Consider the following 17,129-nt stretch of genomic DNA (forward strand, 5'->3'; position numbering starts at 1 on the left):
TCTGTTGACATCTTATATGTCTTTAAAACATGTACACATTATTTATGCAGGCAAACTAGGCATACAGATACTGCTACATGGGTCAGGATATCCAAGCATCAATGACCTCTGGGTATAAAAGTGATAAACACTCACTTTTCAATAGGAAGTGTGTGAGGGCCAGACACAGAGAGTTTGTAGATGAACACTAAAAATTTTCGAAAGGAGTCAAAGAAGGGCCACTGAGATAGAAGGCAGATGCACTTGTTGGTTCTGATCTTCCTAGAATGTATCACTTTCTTCTCCACAGCTGTAATAAGCCCAAGCTGAGTCAACTGTTTTTCAGACAGCATTTCTTGGGGGTATGGTTCATAGAACTGAATAGCAGCACCATAAACCTAATCAAAACAAATAAAAGTACATTCAAATTTTTAAAAGTCCATGTTAACTATTTACAGTCATCATATATGGGTGGACTTGCATCCTGTCATTTTAATATCAATAGAGACTGCAAACAAATTAAGAGCAGGCAAAAAGTAGAAACAATATAGGCAAACAATATAATGTGTATATAAACCCTAAGCATTTCCAGTTACATTTCTAAACCACATACTTGCTTTTGACTTCTGTTTTTTTGTGTAGTAAACCAATCCTGTAAGGCTTCCTCTTTGCTGCACAATGGGGCTAATATTTTACATATCATATACAAAAATATGACACTCAGATACTGAAAACAATCTTTCCTGATGGTTTCCATCTAGAACAAATGAGTGCTGAACACACAGCACAGTTCTTTGGAGATGGTAGGGTGACAGTGATTGTTTCTGTTGGTCATTGATGTTCATCAGGACAACATTAGAGGACCATGGTACACACACTAAATTTTCACTTGAGACAAACAAACAATCTACTGTGTGTGTATGTACCCAGTGCTTTGCTACCATGGGGCTGTTCAGTAAAAAATTGCCCCACTGTTATCTACACCAAAAAACAACATGAATATGGAAAATGAAAGCACCTAAGGTTTTGTTTACATGAATGGTTTCTTCAGTGTTTAAAAAGCCTGTGTTTGAATTGTCCATTTATTCCAATATGCAAGTGCACAAAGTAATGGAATTAGGAGTTGTGTTTTGTGCAGCAAAGGAATGAAGGCTGCATTATTTAGTGACACTAAAACATCTATAAACATGTTTATAATGGTTGATAGGTATTGAAGGAATTTTAGAGGCACTTTTTTTCTCTTTCCTCTCCTCTGAGAGAAAAAAATGCCGTAGTTATAAATAGCAAATAAAAAGAATACAAAACAAAGTCCCTAACCTGCTCTACTGGTCAGCATTAAAGTTTTCAGTGACATGCATTACCCACACGATAATGTGGTGATGGTTCTTAAAAAAGATACTTTCCGAGTTCTGCTTCTGCCCCGTGCTATCTTTTATAAAAATTGTCCAAGTGACAGTTGGTTACAGCACAGTTGGTATTTAAATAAACAGCTAATTCTCACAAGCATTAAAAAACATTGCTAATAACATGATCTCTGGAATCGCCTTTCAAAACCAAACTACTATTAACCACTGGTTAAGAAAGCCAAGGATGGAAACTGGTAGACAGGCGGTCATGTATATAGCACTGATCCTCTACAGAGACTGCAAACATTGCAATCCACACCCTTGCACCCTTTTTGTTCAGCTCTTGCTGATTCTTAGAGCTGCTATCCGTTTTTGCTGTTACTGTTAGATAACAGCTCAGCTTCCTCTCCAACTAAAACACAATCTAATGTGTTCAGGGTCTCCTAGTAATGCATAACATTGATAATACAACATGGAGCCACCTGAAACTTGTCAAGAAAGATAAAGTACTTTGCAAATGATCTCCTAAACTATAGCTATCAAATATGATAATCAATTGTAAAAGTTGTCATCAGATCATTTGCCCAGTTTTGTAATACAGCTCTGCTCCATTGCTCTTGATACAGTTACATATTAAATAAATGCAGTGCTTGACATGTAAAAAAAAAAAGCAGTCATAGAATGTATTCTGCTAACAATTAGCTTGTACCTTTTCTGCATGGGAGCTAGTCAGGACAAATGTGGAAAACACAGGAAGAGGGTACTTGATTTTTGGAGCCCAGCATTCAATGGTAGCACCCATAGGAAGACAGAAGAGAGGCACAGACTCTGGTAGTGGAAAGGACTCATAATCTTCTTCTGGATATCTGAAGATCATATCTGCCAGTATAAAACGTATCAGGTCAGTGTATATCATTGAAAAGAACTGGGTGAAAAAAAAATTAATAAAAGAACATATTCAGTTCAGTAATTCTGATGTTAACCAATCATTAACTGCAGCTGAGTCTTCCTGGTAAATGTATTTTAATCCTAGTTTTATACATGCTTGATACATGGACTTGGCATGTACACAAACTCTTAGCTGCTGGCTTTCAAGCACAAATTATCTGATGAACAGTTATGCCAACATCATGTGACAAAAAAATTGCAACTAACATTTAATGCAACAGGGTTTCTGCATTCTGAAAATATATGTTTTTGGATCTAAAATGTGTACAAAATGTGCAATTTAGCATTTGTGTGTGGGGGGGAGGCTCTGGCAGAGTGAATGTTTTGTGAAAGCCACATTCACTGCATCTATGAACTTGCTGATGGGATGAGAAAGCAAATTAAGCGATTAGCGTATGCTCCAAGAATTTTAGTACAACTTTGGAATACATTCACATTTTTCAGTATTTTATTTTATCGTTTAACATAGAGGTCCCCAACCGTTTGGACGTCACAGATCACTTAATTTTTCAGACTCCGGACTGCGCATGCGCGGAGAGCCGTGTGTCACTCAAAATGGAAGAAACTTCCCCCAGTGATGATGCCAGAACCCGCCCACTCTTACATCCAGAGACACAACCCCCAACCGACCCGAGTCTACGATGCATACGGGAGACAGTCCGCGGCTCAGCCGGTGCGCCCCTCCCCCCAACCTAAGTGGGGTCCTTCTCCTGACCCCACGCTGGGGGGCACACCGGTCAGAGCCATGGACCACAGGTTGGGGACCGCTGCTTTAACGTACTGGCCTGCCAAAAATTCACTGTGCTCTCAACTTCCTGTTCAGGATAAGGCAATACTTGGACTGCACTAAAAACCTAACCAATGTTGTTAGACTATCCCGATGAACTACAGATCTACTCTTTCACCCATCTCTCTCTGTCCCACTTAACATGCATACATCGATTTCTTTTCTAGCAAAACAATGTTGCTATCTTAACTATTAGGAGCCTCCCCACTTTCTGTATGTAGGGAAAGGGCTCTGGGAGGATGCTTTTCTGAGAATGCCAACAATATTAGGAGTAAACACCAATAGAAGCCCCTGCAAGAATTTGACAAATCTGCTTGATAAACCAGAAGTAATAAAAGTTGACTTTCACAACAGGTAAAGGTAAAATAGAATACTGTGAGGACAGGATTTAGAGGGGGGAGGTGTGGGGGTGAATTTGGATAATGTCTGGACATACACATTAGCTATGAAAAGAAACATTCTAAAAACCAAGACACTGGTTTTTACTTTGTAACTATAAGAACTGATTGTGCTATGTTGTATTAAAACTAGCTATATAATATGTTACAACAGTCTACAGACTGAACAGTATTAGGTTACTGAATATTATTGTGCAATGCATTTGTCTGCCAAAAACCATGGCATAAAAAATTCTAGGAAAGACAAATGTAAAAAAAAAAACCCACTCAGGAGACGAGCAGTCAGCAGAGCAGAGCCTGGGAGACCATCTCCCGCAGCTACACATCAGGTACTGCCTCTCCCTGCTGCTGCAATGCATCACCTTTGCTCTCTTATCAAAGCTGTTTCACTTCAAGTTCCTGCATTTTTGATCGCTTCATTTCACTGTGTAAATATAGACCTACAGGCTGTGGTTTCCAAAGCCCTTTAACCATATGACAGGATAAAATAAAGGAACTGTCCACCTTAGAAACATTATAAAAAGAATCACAATATCATGAAGTCAAAGCACAGTGAAAGGATCACTCCTAGAGGAGATGTATTATCTTCCTATTAAATGGTTTATTTTATTATTATTATTATTATTTCAGTGAATTAAATCCAAATACAAAGTTTATAATAAAGGACAGAGAAGATGAGCAGGTTAATATTTTCCCAGTGACCTCTGAATGGCTACTGAAGATGAATTGTACACATTTCTACTAGTTTGTGCTTTACTGTAGCATTTTTGCTTTTCTGTACATCTAACATGAATGTGCCCAGTTCCTCTACTTGTTTATTGCATTTTTTATTCACACTGCAGGGAAACATTGGAAAAGAATGACTCAGCTTTCTCTAATTACATGTATACGGATTTACTCCTAAAACAAAGGGTTATAATTATTCAAACATAATGCCACAAAAGCACCAATTCAGTCTTCTCAAATTTCTGTAATACTAACCAGCCTTGTAAGCAATAGAGTTTGACGCAGGCACAGACTTCTTGTAGCATAGATACACATTGGATCCCCACTAAAATAGAAAAAATACCACACATTTATGTTTGTTCTACACTAGAAGCTTAGTTACATGTCAAAAAACATAAATAGATAACGAGGGCCTAAAATAAAATCCATCAGAGATTCTCTAAATAACTTTTTCCCCAACTGTCCACTAAATCACCTTACTGTAACATGTTTTATTGTCTTGTATACAGAAGCACAGTAATTAGGGTCCCAGCAATGTGTAGTTTTTTATTGACAATAGGTTTAGGAAACACTGTGATAAAACAAGGAGATTCTCCCCATTTCGTGTTTTATTCTGATAGTCTCTAATGGCCAGCACAGCAGTTCTTATTTTAGATACCTTTATGAATAAGGGACGCAATGGTTATACTGTGATTATACACAAAGCAATGCATCTTTCAAATTTTTGGATGAGGGTACACATACTCTTATGTAACAATATTAAACATACCATATTTTCTGTGTATATGGGCTTAACTGTAGTCATCCGGTGCACTTAATAAAAAAACTCACCAACTGCAGTAATATTTAGCAATCAGAATCAATTTTTAATAATACATTTTAGGAAACATAAGTCTGTTTAACATTCCTTTTATTTTAATTATTCTATAAATGTCTTGCATAAAAAGAAGAATATCTGCAAGATTTTTACTGTGCACTGGGAGATTCACCATACTTCCTGTAGACATAGCAGGGGGACACAGAACAGGAAGTAAACGTATATGTGTCACTTTCTATTATCTGGCCGTCACTAAAATCTGTCAATATGGCTCCTATTACTGGGGAATCTGCCTATCATTGAAGTACTTTTTTGGGGGAGAAACTGCCCATCACTGGGGTACCAGTTACTTGAAAATTTTAAAGGGAAGTTTGCATGTCACTGGGATACTGGCCTGTTACTAGCATACCTGATACAGGGAAATCTGTTTATTACTGGAATCCATCTTTTATTCCCATCTGCATGCCATTGATATTTTCATGTTGTTAATATCTGCCTGTGACCAGTAATATCTACATGTCATTCTTTCTAAAGACACCTATTTAAACTTGGTCATGCCACCACATTTTGCTACTACACATGCCACATGGGTCTCTACTATGTATGCTCAAAAATATATGGTTCTCCTTGTTCAGGAAGCAGGAAAAAACTGCTGCAAATTTTTATGATTATTGTGATGTGTTGAGATGACAGCAAGTGATGGAAGGTGGCCCTAAAATTGCATTAAGCATTAAAACCAGAAACAGGTTTCCTTGTTCCTTCTTACCATGCCACAGTTGAGGTTTTTGTCCACCTTACAGAAAGTGTGAGGTGGGATCTCCCCTTTGTTGGTGATGATCACACAGATGTCCGTGACTGCAAGTGAGTTCTGGGTACGGTCTGGGAGTGCTCGGCGATAGGTGATAAATATTCTTGATGAAGTAGTTGAGCTATTATTTACATTAGCACAGCGTCCGTATGGAGTTGCTTGGATGGTTTCACAGCCAGACATTAGCCGCTCCTTGCCCTCATATAGCGCTCTGTAAAAAGAAAAAAAAAATTAAGGATAACGTTTGTATAAACCAGGGATTATTTCCCACATATGAAATATAACAGACATGGACAAGTGAATATAGAATTAAAGGAATCATTAGTTCCATAAAACATATTCCATGGCTTAGTAACATTTGTGTAGGTGATCACGATATAAGTCATTTTTTGTTGTACTGGCTTATGAAGGCTTTTCTTTGCAATCCTCTTTAAAAAGTAGTATGTTCAAATATTACCCTGGTCAAAAACATACATCAAACTTTGCTCACTTGTTCTTGATAATAAAGTGTGATATATGTGGTCCAGTAAACCACACTTCTTCCTAAGAATTACTACACGTACATGTGAAAGAGAACCACTTGCAGATTTTAGTTAAAATTGGTCAGTTCTACAATATATACCCAAAAACATATTGGAGGTTTTATATTGAATTAGGTACATCATAAATTACATAGAAGAAGGCAAATTGTGTCAATGGGCCTGATTTATTAAAGCTCTCCAAGGCTGGAGAGAATACACTTTCATCAATGAAGCTGGGTGATCCAGCAAATCTGGAATGGATTTGGTCCAGGATTAAACACATTTGCCAGCAAATAGCAAATGATTTTGAAGAAATCCATTCCAGGTTTGCTTGATCTCCCAGCTTCACTGATGAAAGTGTATTCTCTCCAGCCTTGGAGAGCTTTAATAAATCAGGCCCAATGTGTCTATATGAAACCAATTTTACACAGAAATAACAAAATTATATTTGTGTTTTTCTTGATGAAGCCATATTCACTTTGCATTCACCTAGTTGCATGAATATAGAGTTGGGCACTAACTACTGTATGGACACATAACGTAGATGCATTTACATATGTAGAAATATATCTAGCTCATACAAGAAGCCTAAGAACAGTTTTACTTGAAAATGAAGTACATCATATTAATGACGAAGAGATTAATGCTAAGCTGGCTGAGCTTCTAAAAGCTATGGACTGCACCACTAAACTGCTGTACAGCTTTCAAAGAGCCAATCGCTTTTGCAAAAATCTAAAAGTCCTAAAAACTTTAATTTTAGTAGAAAAGGATTTGCACTAAAATTAGCTTACCTAATCCAGACACTTAGAACAATTTGCTGTGTGCTGTACAATTACATATTAGAGGACAATTAGCTTTGCAGGGACCACACTCTGTCATTAGAAACTGCTTTGGGGTGTTTAGCTTGTCATTGGTGGTGAATGAGTGTCCCTCAGAGCCACATAATGATTGTGGTTTTTGTGTTCAGCTGGATGTCATCATTAAAGTACAAATAAACTCTTACTTTGAACTTAAACTTGATAAGATCCTGTAGGGTAAAATACTGGTGTTTGTTTCAGATAACGTTATCTGATGTTTTATATAACTAGTAGGTATCTAACATACCTGCCAGGTGGAGAAGTGCTTTCTATGTTTGGGAAGGCTGGTTTCTATTCACCCTTTTAAAGTAAATGTCATTATTTGTGGGGAAAAATTTAAATAAAATACTGGATTTATTGCCACATTGGACTCTGTTAGAGAGATGTTCCCTCATGTTCCAATGTTTTAGCAGACAGAAATCAAGACAGACGAAAATAAAAACCTTTCATGGAGTTCTTCTCTTAGGTCCACACATTGACAAAACATTTTACAATACTTCTTCTAATTTGCTTAAATAACAACAGCAGTATGAGCAAAAACAAACTTCCTTCCTAGCGCTCCTCTTCTGCTGCCTCTCTTTGTAGTTCTCTTCATTGACTTCTATTTCACCTTAGAATCAAATTCAAGCTCCTGTACTTTGCCTTCAAACCCCTCCACAGTTCTTGTCCCACTTACATTTCTGACCTGATAGGAAAATACTCCCCCAGCCGCTCTCCCCAATCCTCCAATGACTTACTAATGACTTCCTCACTCATAACCTCATCACACACACTGCTCCAAGACTTTTCTAGAGCTGCCCGACTTTCTGGAATGGTCTTCCTCGTCCTATTCGGCTTGCTCCTACTTTCTGCTCATTTAAAAGAGCACTCAAAACCTACCCATCTTTTCACACTTGCCTACCCATCTTCTTCTGTCTCCTAAAACCCTCACCACCCACCCACCAAGCCATATCCCCGCTCCTATTGTATACTGCTTTATACCCTCTTAGATTGTAAGCTCTTCAAGTAGGGTCCTCTCCTATTTAATGTACATCGCTGTGGACTATGTCGGCACTATAAAAAAAATACTGTTTAATTATAATAATATTAATAATAAAATTTAAAAAATCCCATGTAATGTTTGATATTTGAGCATTGTTTCCAGCTGTTTTTGACTTGCCTAAAAGAAGACAATGAACATCTCCTAGGATCCAAAGATGGGTAGGATTAATTAGCATATATTTCAATATTATATTGGTAAAATTTAAGCAAATAAATAAGAAAAAGTTGTTAAATCCTCATTGCAATATGACCAAAAGCTTTAGCTATTCAATGTTTAATGCTACCTGCTAAATTATCCTAATAGAAAATCCGAGTAGCGCCTAGGTACAGCTTAGCATACTTGAGAAATAAAATCCACATCTCAGAGAAATACAGACAAATGAGATCATTCACACTGGCCATTTGCAGAAGTCCCCATAGCTAATCGTGAAATAATCCAGTACAGTTGTCTCCAGGGTCAGGTGCTACTAAAACCTCACCAATAGGCTAGATGACTTGGCAGGATCCCAATTTTTGTCTGTGGCCAATGCTGGGTTTCCAGGAAACTTAGGTCGAAGGGTCTGCGCACAGCAGGTGCACACTAATTACTCAAGATCAGGAGGCGTATGACAGGGAGAATGGAAAGGTGAGATCAACAAAGGCTTATATTCATCCGTTTTAATGAAGATGAGGCATTAACAGAGCTCAGAAAAACAGCAAAATTGCTGCTGCCTTTCTTTAATTGGCATGAAGCTTTGTAAGGAGAGACAACACTATAAAATGTGTCTAATACAAACAAGCATGGTGGAGAGCCCTAAAATTAAGACTGTTATCAAAGAATTACAAATAAATAATTAAAGCATACCTAAACTCAGAATTTTCACTTCTCATAACAAGGTAGACAAACCTTTTATGTATAAAAAGAAAAAAAAACAAAAAAACAAAGAATTTTTACCTAGGTGCAACACCGCACCCTAATTTTTGATTGCTTAGGCGACCGAGAATATATGGGAGTGTAAAGCCTCCTGGGATACCTACATCACGCATCCCAGGAGGCTCTTGGGTGCTCCTTCTGCCCATGCCCAAGCATCTCGGGCAAGGAACCTTTTGTGAAAAGGGAAAAAAATTGCCAATCTCATGCATGCACAATGAGGTTGGCAAGATTTTTTCCCATCACCCAATATCGCGCCTGGGTCGGGTGACGTAGGAAGAAGAAGAGAAGATGGCTGCGCCTGAGCGCCAGCCCGACGGAAGAGCATCGATTGCGCTGCGGGATTAAAGGTAAGTAGATTTTTTTATTTGTGGGGACTTTTGAGTTTGGTTCCTCTTTAAGCATTGAGCAGGTACTATATTTAGATACTGTTGAGTGCTGCCATACTATTCACAACATATAATCTACAATACTGCAATTTTTTTAGATCTATCCATTTTTTTGTATTGGACACTACAGTATTGTTTCTATTCAATCAGTAAACTGGCCAGAACTCTGATAAATCAGCACATGTTAAACGGTCCAAATATGTTCAGCCCTCAATATATATGTGCAACATATTACCACCAGAACAGTTTGATGATGTGCACAAAAAAGATTATTAGTCTTATTAGAAATAAGACATAACCTGCTCTCTGTACTGATTTATTGTTCATGGCATCTTGCTTTTGCAGTGTTTAGCATTATAAAGCCCTCCAAAGGCCAATCCTGGTGCTTGTCATTAGTGGATATGAATGCACCCTGTCATTATAAAGCTGGGTTATAGAAATATTTTACTCTGGTGCTATAAAGAAGCTTATCACATCTCAGAGTTGTTACATTATATATGTTTAAAAAAAACTGACAGACTTTGAACCTTCTCATGTACTTTAAGGTTGAGCATTTTAATATCTATAATGATCTGATGGATTTGGAAAGGTATTTAGAGTTGCTTTTATGTGCTTTGCATATATATCAGGAATGGGTGTATATTTTTATTACCTTTATTTGGCCTTTGGAGGGCTTTAATATACAGGATTTATTATGGTGTTCATTTTTGTAATTTATTAAAGAACATTTCTGTGAATGCCAACATTTGCTCCTTCTTTGCAGTCTTTTGTTCAGTAAACATGCACATTACAACTAACAAACCAATAAAAAGAAAAGCTGAACAAAAATGTAGATGTTCATGAAAACTTTTAGTAAGAACGGTATTGTGTGAAAAAAATATGGCAAACATAATAACAGAACTTCCACATAAAAAGTATAAATGTAAAGCACACAAAGTGGGTGGCTCACTATAGCAAAATCCCTAGGTGCTGGTCCAGCTCATTTCATTTCAGAGAATTAGAAACCGGTTCCAAAGGAAAATGAATCGGCATACTACTGGATGCAGCAACTTTTCTTGTTTATTAGAAAGCAGCACTGGTCATCTCCTGCTGCTCCCTAACAAGAAAAGCTGCCTAGGCTCAGAGTATGGTGATTTATTTCCTTTTCAAATTAATAAAAGTTGGTACTCACTAGTGCACAATAGAATTTTCCTTTAGGTTCCCTAGGGGACCCATACTCTTTTTGGTAAAATCATTAAAGCGATGGACCCAAAACTAACCCTAAATCTGACCATACAGATTAAATTCTGATTGAGCAATCTCCTTTATATTTACTAATAATCTTATAGCACAATATATAGCTTAGCTAAAAATAGGGGAGTTTTTAGACAGGTAGATGCCCAACCTATAGAACAAGAGAGGGAGTAAGTGGCCCTTTATGATTGTAATGGAGGTCTGCCAACTCCAATTAAAGCAGAAAAATTGAAATGAGAAAAAAATTTTTTTTTGTGGCAAAAGTCAAACAACTGTATAACAGCAACATATGAGAATAGATACTAGTATGTACCAGTATCTATTCCCATATGTTGTTGTTATACAGTGGCTCCGATGCTCTCTATACATTCCCTGAGGAAGCCCGTTAGCGAAACACGTCGGGATAAAGATCTATTAAAATTATACCATCTGTGTACCCAGTCAGACAACTTTATGTCTAGGCACAAGAGGTAAGCCCTCTAAAAAGGCTACCTTTAGGGTATGCCTAAATACTAGATTTGTTTTATTGATTCATATATTACCCACTACTGATATTGTCACTGATTATTTGTATTGTTTATGATTGCATACCTTATAGTATGTTCAATACACTTGTTTGAATTTTGCCACAAAAAAAACACAGTCTTTTCTCAATATTTCAATTTAGATGCCCAACCTCTAAAGCATTGCAGAAACATTATGACCTGCTGTCAAATATCCGCTCTGGCTGATGGGTTCTAGCACCGGAGGAATGGTAGTATTTTGAATGGAAATGGGCATAATCACCATAGGGTCAAGTTTAACACTATTCAAGAACCACTTGGTTGGTAAGCATGATGATTCAAACAGTCAAATATCTGCCTTGGTTGATGGGTTCTAGCACACTAACATTTTAGGTCCTTTTTCTCCACAGAAACAAGTAGAACAATCTTAATGAAACCTCTCACTCAATCACACTAATGTGAAGTTTAACACTACTCAAAAACTACTTGGCTATTTATAAAGGGTGTGTATGGCTACCCCAACAATTAAACTGGCCAAACTAGACGAAAGGATAGCTTGCACAATTAGGTACTGTGCACAGGTAGAACCATTTGTAGGCAAGAAATATAGAACTGTGCTATTTAAAGAAAGCATATCACAGCTCACGTTTGGCAGAGGAAGCTTCTCTCTAAAATACAAAGCAAAGGCTTCCTTTGCAAACATTACAGCATGCAGAAAAGGCCTGTCTGTTTGTTCCACAGGAAGCAATGCTTTGTTTTGACTTTTTTAATTATTGGGACCTGGTAAAAAAACAAAACACAACACTGACATATTCTCAACATAAAAGTCTTTAAACAACTCAGACAGTGGTTAAAAAAAAAAAAAACTTTCCCTTAAACCTATAATTTTTTCCCCTATGTGCTTTACTATTTCTGGTTTAGCATAAATGTATTTTGTGCATTCATTATTTAATGCTCAAGCTCCTCTGCATTTATTTAGCAAGAGATAATATATATTTATATATCTTCTATCTGTGATTCATATAAAGCCTAAAAAACTGGAATGGAAGGAAGAGCTAAAAACAAACCACAGTCCAAATAAAAAGTGCAGACAGAAATAATACTAAAGTAGGAAAATTGGGAATTGTTAGACAGGTCAAATGGGAAATATAGAATAAGAGCGCTGCATTTTGTACTACACAAATTCTGAAGAACAAAGTCAGAGGTGTTCAGAGTTTTGAGACAGGAGATGTATTAATCATGTAGCTATTTGTATTCTATTACTAGACCATGTATTATGTCTAATAAAACTCACAGCACTACTAAAATGACAGAACATATTCTGACTGGCCTGTGGTTTTATATAGTATGATGGAATTGCCCTGATTTTACAAGTCTACTCTAATGTATAAAATCATCTAGCTGTCAGCACCTTCCTGAGCTTTTATACAGTGGGTGAGTTATATTAGGATTCCTCTATTATAGATCTAATGCAAAAAAATATAATTATGTAGGTTCAGCTTCAGTCTAAAGATTTTTGTATATGATGTTTAGATGTATCAGTGTTACAAACATTTCCTCCATTGACCATTACATCTTATTTACACACCATATTACACCTCCACTTGTGTACTCCCGCATAAAGACATTTGTTGCATATAATTAGGTGTTCGATGTTGTTAACTTGTTGCTTGCAGTTGCTCTCTAACCTTTTATACCAAAGTACATTTGTTAGGAAATACATAAACACAGACAGTCTGAGAACTCAGAGAACAGACAATCCAGAGCATAGAGCGCATTGTTCACAAATTCAAGCACGCCATAATTCCCTATTTTATTACACAAGAGAAAGACATTGCTAGTGGAAATATTTGGCTAGGTTTTTACGGAAATTTGGCTTGTAGTATACCTCCCCCTCAGTAAATTTCACAGCCAGATAAAAGTGAACTAGAAAGCACAGGGTAAAAAAATCATGACTAATCTTTCTTTATTACATCTGTATGGAAGAATGCAGAATTTCCCCAATGCAAAGGGAATGTTATCAGGCCGAACTAAAATAAAAAAAAAACAATAGAACAGAAAATAAAATGATTACATTTTATATTAAATGCCTAAACAGATACATCAAGCTAAAAGAAAACCAAACCTCAAAAACATTAAAAATAAAAGAGATTCCAGTCTTTCCGGAGTTTTTCTTTCCCCCTCATCTTTTATACACCAAGATTTAAAGGGAAAGTAAACTAAACTGCATTGATAGCATCAATCATTGGCAACACTTAATCAATGAACTGTATTTATGGACCACCAAAGCAAATAATTTTATAAGTTTTGATAAATTCAAGAAACATGCAAATAAAGAACCATATTATTAAAAAATAATAGGCAGGTATGTGAGAAAATAAATGGTTCGATAAAGGGTAACATTAAACAAGCAAATGGACTGTAGATATTTTAAAGCAGTCCAGTGGCTCCTAGACCACAAATATCCAGTGGAAAAATGCTTCAAGAGAACTGATATAGATAGTAAGGAAAATGAAGGTAAGCATATATTTGTATTTTAACAAATAAATAAAAGGGAGGTGGTGCTGCAAGAAAATAGAATGTTTTATAAAATTCTCAAGTGTGGACTGTGAAAATCTCAGCACAACCTAAAATATATGAAACACTGAATCTCTTTCCTGGGGAAACTGGTTTTCCAGAAGAGCAAATAATGACTTTATGTTAATCTTTATTTATAATTAAGGTGAGCTTTTTATGTCAAACAAATAAAATAAGAAGGAAAGAAACCCCAGTGTAATTATTGAATAGATCAGAAGGCATTTCTTACCTGGAAGTTTTTAAATTGTTAAAAAAAAAACTCAATCAGATTTCAAGGAAGACTAACCACTGTAACTTGAACAAAGTGGGCCACTTGGAATAGTGATTTATGAAGTGGTAAAATATTTATGCCTAACATTACAGAATTCAACAAGTCCAGTTGAACTGGACTACTTCTAGTTATAATATTACCTGGGCTTATGTTATGAAGTATGGATAAAGTACATTCAACGGAGGGAAACAACAAATTACAACAAGGAGAACCAATGGAAAGGAACAACAAATGGGGGTGGGGGTCACAACACAATATGTTAATATTGGTTGCATATTGAGATTTTGTTTTTATTCCAAATAGGCCCGATTCACACTTCCATTAGAGATTCAGAGCAAAAATAATACTTAGAAGATAAAAAAAGAAAATGCAAATGTTCAAAAGACAGCAGAATAATGGGTCTGACCATGCACAAGGTTCAGCAAGCAGAAATAATTCTGGGAATTACCCAGCCAGAGTGAGAGGGAACATATGTCAAGGTTTTCAGAAGGAAGCCAGTATTGGTAGCCTACATATTTTCCTAGTTTAGGCCTCCTCTAACAGCATCAGAAGATTGTGTATAGGGTCAAAGCTCCGATTTGCATTTTGTTTTTTCTATGCCGGTGGACGAACCTTGTTTTATTCTTGTTCTGTCAGTAACTTGTAATCCATAAGAAATTGAAAAGTGAAGAAAAAAATGTTCCGATAATGTGCATAAGAAATAAAATAAAACCAATAAAATTATACAGATCTCATGTAACTGCCCACGTTAAAAACAAAGAAAAATAAAGACAGAAAAGTGGTAGAGACTACACCAACTTAATTGGAACTAATATAAGTACTGGCATGGTCAATAATGATAAGATAAAGGCAGTATTTCCAGAGGCCAGCAAAGATTGACCTTCATGCCAACCTAGAAACTAAACTTAGCATTAGGTGAGTCACAGCATTAGGGCCTCTTAGGTGATCTCCCAAGTATGCTGGAGGTATTTCATTGGAATCCTAACCATGCTTTAGGGCTGTCATGTTGCTGGTTGTCAGCACACAGTATTACTCCACATGCCTTTTATTCAAACATTGTAGTTACTGGTATTTAAAACACTCATTGGGTAAATACCTTAGAAGACGGTAAAGGTTTGTATACCTATGGTGCTGAGCAACTGAAAGCACATTACCTACCATGTTAATATAGTATATCATTAGTAGGATATTGATGGTAACCGTTTATGTGCTATGAGCATACCGTTATGTCACCTGAAGCAGTGGTTGCATTTCCGCCCTTTCACAGTAATGGCTTGTTTTGCTAACATGGTCACTGTGGAGGTAAAAAGTATTTCCTTTTTTGTGACTATACATGGCAGAAACCATGTAGAAAGATGAAAACTTTGCCCTATTTAATGAAGCCTATCTAGACATAAAGCAGAGAATATGACTGAACATTAACGTGTACATCAACACTAATTTCAGTTGTTAGGCACCAATTACCTTTGTCTATTCCAATAAAAGGCTCCATAACCACATCAGTGTAAACATATAAAGAAACCATCAAAAGACATTAACAACCAGCCCTAGATATCATTTGAAGATTCCTAATATTTTATGTTTAAACATAAAGAGGGATGGGGGGGGGGACATTTTTATTTTCCAAGAACTGGTGATCTGGAGATAGAAGTTATCTGATCCACCTTGATGAAGGTAAAGTGTTCCTATACAAGTTTGGTTTTCTCTATACATTCCCACAGAGAATGTATCAGAACATAAATAAGGAATATATGCGGGGCGTGAGAGATACAGGAGCCATGGCCTTTGGGTTGGATCTGTTTCTAAATACGGCTTCATTTAAACCATTCACTACAGTTAAGGTCCCAATTTTTGTACATTAAGGTATTGCTGCACTGAACATTAAAAATTATTAAAATGTAACACTTGCAGCATTTTAGCAGTATAGCATAATACAACACATGCTATCAGTGTGGTGATGAAAATGTACTGCAGACGTGCAACAGAAAGGATACTTTTAAAGTTGGTAAAGTAAAGGAATTTCTAAACTGGGATGTCTTAAATTAACTTCAATTATTAAAAAACATTCAATGATGAACTTTTAGATTATTAGAAATTGCAGTTTTACAACTTTAAACATTTTTTAAATTAAATAGAAGAGTTTACCCAACATCTATGAGCGGTAATTTCCCCTTCTCCCGTTTGTAACAAACAAACAGTTCTGGGCTCTTCAGACTGCCATGGTTGAGATTTGCAGGAAGACCACTTGGTGTGAGCTCAATGCATGTATATCCCTCTGGCACTGCCTCACCAACTGTCCTATTTATAACAACAATATCGGTAATTGGCGATTTAGGACCAACTGCTTTGGTTTCCACACGTCCAAGGTCATGGTCCAGGAGTTTGGAGTTTTCTGTCAGTCCTGCCACTACAAAGTAATCTGCAACCCTAGGACCATTATCTTCCATCATGTCTGCAGCCAGTCCCCTACAACGGAAAAATATAGAGGTCAGTTTAGTATCAATCCAAACATTTTAATAAAAAAATATTTTTAAACAAACTAAGTACATTTATATAAAGTAATTGACTCTGATGTGTTATTTTTTACATCTAGCATTAGCAAACAGAAATAAATTGATATATTACATTGGCATTCAAAGTGAAATCATTTTTAATATGACAACAAGCAAAACTAAATTTCCACCAGGTATAGCAGATACTAGCAGAAGCCACACAAGCAATAGAACACAACTGATAATGGACAACTGGGTAAACATATTAGCTACCACCTGTGATTATGAAATAGGACAAAAATGCTACAAGTTATCAGAAAGACTCAAACTATTATTTTATAAGTAGTTACAGTTTTTGTTGGGAAAAAAAAGTTTAAGCTATATGACAGGCATACCTACGTAGGATCTATACTTGCCTCCTTAATTGCCATTAATATGTTTGACTGTAACTCCGAGTGAGTAAAGCCGAGTACCCATGCTCCATTTTCATTACCGGAGACAATTTAGTGTTTGTATAGCAGTCTCC

The 17,129-nt window shown here is 36.5% G+C and overlaps 1 protein-coding gene across 2 annotated transcripts in view; it reads right to left on the reverse strand.

Moving 5' to 3' along the window:
• The window catches only part of DENND4C (DENN domain containing 4C), a 58,647-nt gene that overhangs the window by 33,191 nt on the left and 8,327 nt on the right, over positions 1-17,129 (reverse strand). For both annotated transcript variants that reach the window (XM_072404393.1, XM_072404392.1), the window contains exons 2-6: positions 16,257-16,577; positions 5,768-6,020; positions 4,440-4,509; positions 2,035-2,204; positions 136-377 (exon numbers count right to left, since the gene is read on the reverse strand). In XM_072404393.1, the coding sequence (XP_072260494.1) occupies positions 136-377; positions 2,035-2,204; positions 4,440-4,509; positions 5,768-6,020; positions 16,257-16,561 (1,040 nt within the window). In that variant the 5' untranslated portion in view covers positions 16,562-16,577. The remainder of the gene's footprint in view (positions 1-135; positions 378-2,034; positions 2,205-4,439; positions 4,510-5,767; positions 6,021-16,256; positions 16,578-17,129) is intronic.

Source organism: Pyxicephalus adspersus, chromosome 3 (genome assembly GCF_032062135.1).
Source record: "Pyxicephalus adspersus chromosome 3, UCB_Pads_2.0, whole genome shotgun sequence".
In the NCBI taxonomy this organism is placed as follows: Eukaryota; Metazoa; Chordata; class Amphibia; order Anura; family Pyxicephalidae; genus Pyxicephalus; species Pyxicephalus adspersus.